Raw genomic sequence first — 6,000 nt, forward strand, 5'->3', positions numbered from 1 at the left:
TAATGTTTCAATTAGGTGTTGAGTGCTTCATGCTGGTCCCTGAGCATGTGCCGGTTAACAGAAGACTCAAATATATAAAGACTACTGGTTCAGTAAAGTGAATAATATTACAGAGTGTTCTCTCTCTATATGCTCTTTTTTTCATAGTCTTTATATTTCTTTTATCTTTGGTCTTGAATAGTTTAAGCTTGTTTTGCCATATGGGTCATTAGGCCGCCATTTTGGCTCGTGACAGCTGTCAGTGACTGTTGTTTGTGGCTGAGGTGCACAGCGTCTGCCATCTTAAGGTGGTAGCAACAAGGCAACCATCTTCTCTGCCTTTGAAGAGAGGGAGAGAAAGTGTTGGCAGGAATATGAATGGGGACTGTGCTTGCATGTGTGCGCTCGATTGAGGGAGGAAGGGAGTGTGTGTGTGTGTACGTGTGCACACATGTGTTTGTGTATGAGAGACATCGCAATAGTCTGTGTGTATGTGTGTCCGTACCTCTGTTTGTGTGTGTGTGTGTGTATGCTTGGACTAGTGAGTGGGTGGGAATGTGTGTGTACGTGTGTCCGTTCATGTGTACGTGTGTGTGTGTGCAGACTAAGCCTGGAGAGGGCAGGAGTATGAGTCATCCCTTCTGAAATTCCCGTCTCGTACAAATGCACTGTCTCCTCTGCAGACGTAGAGCTCTGTTCCACATTACTGAGCCCCCCTCCAGAGTTCACTCCGGGTCACACACTCACACTCACACACACACACACACTCACATACACACACACTCTCTCTCTCTCACACTCACCCACACACACACTCACATATACACACTCTCTCTCTCGCACACTCACTTACACTCTCTCTCACACACACTCACACACACACACACACACACACACACACACACTCACATACACACTCTCTCAAACACACATACAGACACACAAACACACACACACACTCACACTCACACACAAACGCTCCCACACACACACACACACACACACACACACACACACACAATACACTCACTCACACACACACACTCACTCTCTCACACACACACTCACACTCACATACACCTACACTCTCAGAGGCAGGGAGGGACCATTTTTAATTTGTTTTTCTATGCGGAATCAAAAATACAAATAACACCCAGCACTGCCTCTGAGTTGGATTTCTCTGAAAATTCAGTCAGAAAATGTGCTCGCTCGCAAATCTCCCACTTTAATGCCCACATGGATGGCAGCAAGCAGGTGGGAAAAGTACAGAGTGTGACTTATACTCTAAACAAAAGAGAGTCCACACACACACACTCACAGGTTTTATAGAATTTGGTGTTCCCAAGCTGTGGGAGTTTGAGGCAGTTGCCAGTGTCTCTCTCTCTTTCTCTCTCTTCCCCTCTCTCTCTCTTTCTCTCTTCCCCTCTCTCTCTCTTTCTCTCTCCCTCACAGGCACGCCACCTGTGATTGTTCTTACTTTGTACTTGTGAAGTTGGGAAGGTGCTTTAGGCACTGAGGTAGTTGGTACAGGTCAGGAGCATAGAACACATGCATGGTCTAGGACTACCTGGATAGTGGCTGTGCGTCTTAAAAGCAGAAATGGAAACCAGCTGACAGTAATACAGTAATTATCACTGACTAATATAATCTGGTAGTTAGTTTTTACATCAGGATGTGTGTAGTTTCTGTTTAACATCAGGATGTGTGTAGTTTCTGTGTAACATCAGGATGTGTGTGGTTTCTGTATACTGAAGTTAGTTTTCTTGGCACCATGGAGCTCTTGGGGAAACATTGTCCTGGTTGTTTATGGAACAGGATGCATTTCTGCGCCTTTATCTGTCTCGGGGCTTTTTTCTGGAAGGCTTTTTTTCATTTTGGGCAAGATAAGATGTTCTTACTGTAATAGGGAAGGGACTTTCCCCAAAACACGTCAGTATAGTGGCTCTCTGCTATCTCGGATTCAATCCCCCAGGAAAGAAAAAGGCCAGGGATATCTGCGTATTTGTGGCCTTTTCTCTGAAAGAATCTGTTTTATTTTGATGTCTAATGATGTGTATGTCTAACTACTTTTGTACTTTTGTCATAGTTCAATGGGGAAAAGCAAACTCTGTATCATCTTTTTTTTCACAGCAAAACTTTCTCCTAGGCAGACATATTTGCATAATGAATAAGATTATTCACAGACAAGTCCTGTAGAGAGTCATGGGACTGTTTTGGTACCGAGGGGAGCATTTTGCTTTCCTCAGAAGATATTTTAGCAAAAAAAAAGCTTTTAAACTGGTTCGTTGAATTGGGCTAATTAGGGTGTTGTTTTGTTCAACAGGTATATGGCCCCTGAGGTCCTGGACGACTCGATAAATATGAAGCATTTTGAGTCGTTCAAGAGGGCAGACATCTATGCCATGGGCCTTGTTTTCTGGGAAATAGCCAGCAGGTGTTCGATTGGAGGTAAGCTTATATTCACCACTGTGCTATGAAATTGCCTATTTAGTACTGTGCTTAATTCTTATTTCTCAGTTGTTGTTTTTTGTTAGTGTGTTTGAAGCGTCTTTGAAAATTTTAAATGAAGTGATGTACATATATTTTCATTGCTCTTTTACCCGTAATCCATAAGTGATGCCTTCAGAATGTGCTTTATTGACCAAGTGTGTTGACACGTGTCCACACATTTTGGCTCTGGTCGTTGGTGGCTCTCAAGACCTTATAAAATACTATATAGAGACAATGCATGATATACAGACAATGTAGTATACAGATGATATAAAGAGAGCCATGATCAGTCCTTATAATCCACTGAGCAGTACCCCTGTTAGCCTTGACTCTAACCATTTGAAGCACTACAGTCAGCTTTACAGGGTGTCTGAGCGGAGAGTAAGGCTCTTTCTCACCTGTGCCCAGGTATCGTTGAAGACTACCAGCTGCCGTACCACGACCTGGTGCAGTCAGACCCCTCCGTGGAGGAGATGCGCAAGGTGGTGTGCGATCAGAAACTTCGACCGAACATTCCCAACCGGTGGCAGAGCTGTGAGGTGAGCCCTCTACCACCCCACACACTCCCTCCATCAAACACACACACACACACACAATATTGTCTCACTAACTCACACACACATACACATAAACAGTCACATACAAAATGCCTTGTTTCTGCTGTCATCTCTTAAAAAAAAAAAAAAAAAAACACCTGCCTCATCTATGTATCTCCTTTAAAACACACACACAGACACACACACGCCCACACACACACCCTCTTGTTCCAGTGTCTCATCTGAGAAGGCAGTGTGTTCTCTGAGACGCTACTTGGACTGTGTCACTGCAGTAGTGCAGCGATCGCTTCCCTCCTCCCCCGGAGTAATTAGATTATCGCGGTCGCCCCGGCCGTGGTGTGTTGCGGGAGCGGAGGTCTCGTTTGTTTTAGTCCGAGGGGGAACACACTTTATTGATCTTCTCTCTTCAGTGGTCGGCTCCAGTGGCAGATCAAAAGCCACACACACAAACACACACACACACACACTCCCTCAGGACTCTACCAGCGCAGGGTTTTATCTCCTTTTCCTCGGGTTACTGCCATCCAGGGAACAGCTGACCCTGTGTTGGGTCCGGCCCTGCCCAGGCCCGAACCGTCACGTCCCGTGTGGGCGACCCCTGTTTCTCCTCACGCTATCGGCCTGGCATCGCTATTTACAGCAGTTTTGTACTCCGGTTGCTCCCATCTGACTCCTTCCAAAGGGAATAGCTGACTGCGAGAGACTGATTCTCATCTGGCCCAGGTTTGGCCCAGTTCAGGCCCAGACTCCGGTGCTAAGTGGCTAACTCCCATGTGTCATACTGCAAACCTGCACTTCCCTCCTGATGGTGTGGTCTTTATGGACCTGTGAGGACGCATACATTGGTTCTGCTGGAAGTTCTTAGCCTGTGTGGGTGTGTGTGTGAGAGTGGGTGTGGGTCTGCACGGGGCACAAGCAATGAATGAGAAATAACCCCAAATCAAGATGTGGTTTACTTTTGTGGTCGGAAAAGAAAATTATCCGTTTTCCATTTTCACTGCCATAACATTTTTGCCCAGACTTTTCTAATTGGTTTAATGACAGAATTTGCAGATTAATTGGAAATTGCACAGAATGGCAAATCACTGCAATTTGTCATGCATATGACAGATTTTGTGGGCGCTAAGAAAGCAGTTTAATTAATCTTGTTTTCCCCCTCGGATCTGCAGTTAGCCAAAAGGACCAATAGGCACTTTGCACTCAGCTGCCTTTTTCTGATGGACAGACTTTTTCAAAGGCCCACTTTGAGGACCCTGTGCTCAAATACCACAGAGCTTGACAGACAAATAGCTTTTCTGCATCCTGTTATCATTCCCAGGTTGGTGCAAACATGCCTCAAAGAAGCTGCCATGATAAGGATGATGTGGTGAGATTGGAAAAGGCCAGTAGCGTAGCTATGTCAGTTATCGGACAGTGTCAAACATCGGCCATTCTGTTAAACAAACAAAATGCTAAGTTTACTAATGGGTTAACATGATAATGCAGCGTTTGCGGATATTACACACTGTTCGATAATTAACACGTGTTTGTTATTGCTTCTTGTTTATTATTTGCTTTATTTAGACTTCTTCTGAAGAGGAAACGAGACCAATCTCATCAGTCTTTTGGATGCATTAAATAGACATAATCGCTTTACTAAACACATTAAAAAGACATGACAATGAAGAAGAGTTTCCGGTGAAATAATGAATTAAAGTTTGTTCTTTTCTCTCGCAGCAGCTGTGGCTGCCAGCCTAACCACCCACTCACCCCCGCATAGACACACACACACACATTTTTCTATGTCTGGTCTTCTCCTCAGACTAGACAGGTCTAGTTGGGCTGAAATATTTTGCTTCTTCGTCATGTGGGCTTCACCAAAGCACAGGCACTTCCTGCAGTCTCATTTCGCCCTGAGGACGCAAGGAAATGGCCATGATTGCATTCCTGTGGCATGGAAGATGCGTCTGTAGATAATCAGAACTGGGACATTCTTCTCTCACAAAGCCACTTGTCTCGAGCACCTCTGAGGAGGGTGGTTGGTGTCTGGAATCGAAGGCTCTGGATAATTAGTGTTATTGTCTTTATTGAAATGAGAGAGGATGTATCCCAACCAACCAGTTTGCCTTCTCCGTTTGTTTGATCTTCTCGTCTGAGTTTATGTCTGCTTTGTTTATGGTTTAACGCATTTGTCGTGTGTGTGTGTGTGGGCTCATTTCATTTTACCTCCACCAGTCTTCAGCTGTTGGTGAAACTTCCTTTTTGTTGCTGCTCACGCCAGCAGTGGTGAAATATTTCAAGATTGCAGCTTGACACAACAGGCTTTCTGTTTCAGTCTTTCTGTTGTGTCTAGCTGCATTCTAAATGGATCACGTAGAGTTTGAAGCCTGTGTCAAAGAAAGGTTTTTCTGCTTTCTGCAGTTAATTGCAGGTGTAGTGCTCAGAGAACGTGCCTCTGGCCTTTTGTTTTATTTAATTTAGTTTTTTGTTGATGTGTTTTATAGCCGATGAACACAAGCATTCAGAGGTCTTACTTCTCATAACCCCCCTCTTCTTTCTCTGTGCCCCTCTCCTTCCCATTTTCCATCTCTTTCTTCCCCCTCTCTCTTCCTCTCTTTCCTCTGCAGGCACTCCGGGTGATGGCTAAGATCATGAGGGAGTGCTGGTATGCTAACGGGGCTGCCCGGCTAACCGCTCTACGCATCAAGAAGACCCTGTCTCAGCTTAGTCATCAGGAGGGCATCAAGATGTAGCGGCCCCCCACCCCTAAACCAACCAACCAACCCCACCCAACCACCCACCCAACCCGACCCTTCAGAGCCACAGACTCTGCCAGCATCACTTAAACACTTACTCTCATTGTAATTATCCTTATGGTTTATTATTGTTATCATGATCGTGAGACGGCGCTTTGGTCCTCCCTGATAGTGATGAAGACCACTAAACAGGGCAACTGACGGGTGTATCTCTTGTTTCGTAACCTCTGTGGAGTGAG

At 45.1% G+C, this 6,000-nt stretch overlaps 1 protein-coding gene across 1 annotated transcript in view; it reads left to right on the forward strand.

Annotated features, from left to right (window-relative positions):
- Nucleotides 1-5,758, forward strand: part of tgfbr1b (transforming growth factor, beta receptor 1 b) — a gene marked incomplete at both ends in the record, with an annotated part of 45,203 nt that extends 39,445 nt beyond the window's left edge. The window contains 3 exons of the mRNA XM_080855645.1: nucleotides 2,303-2,427; nucleotides 2,878-3,008; nucleotides 5,633-5,758. Coding sequence (XP_080711771.1) covers nucleotides 2,303-2,427; nucleotides 2,878-3,008; nucleotides 5,633-5,758 — 382 coding nt within the window. The remainder of the gene's footprint in view (nucleotides 1-2,302; nucleotides 2,428-2,877; nucleotides 3,009-5,632) is intronic.
- Nucleotides 5,759-6,000: the final 242 nt, after the last annotated feature.

The sequence above is a fragment of the Sprattus sprattus genome (assembly GCF_963457725.1).
Source record: "Sprattus sprattus genome assembly, chromosome: 17".
NCBI classification, from domain to species: domain Eukaryota; kingdom Metazoa; phylum Chordata; class Actinopteri; order Clupeiformes; family Clupeidae; genus Sprattus; species Sprattus sprattus.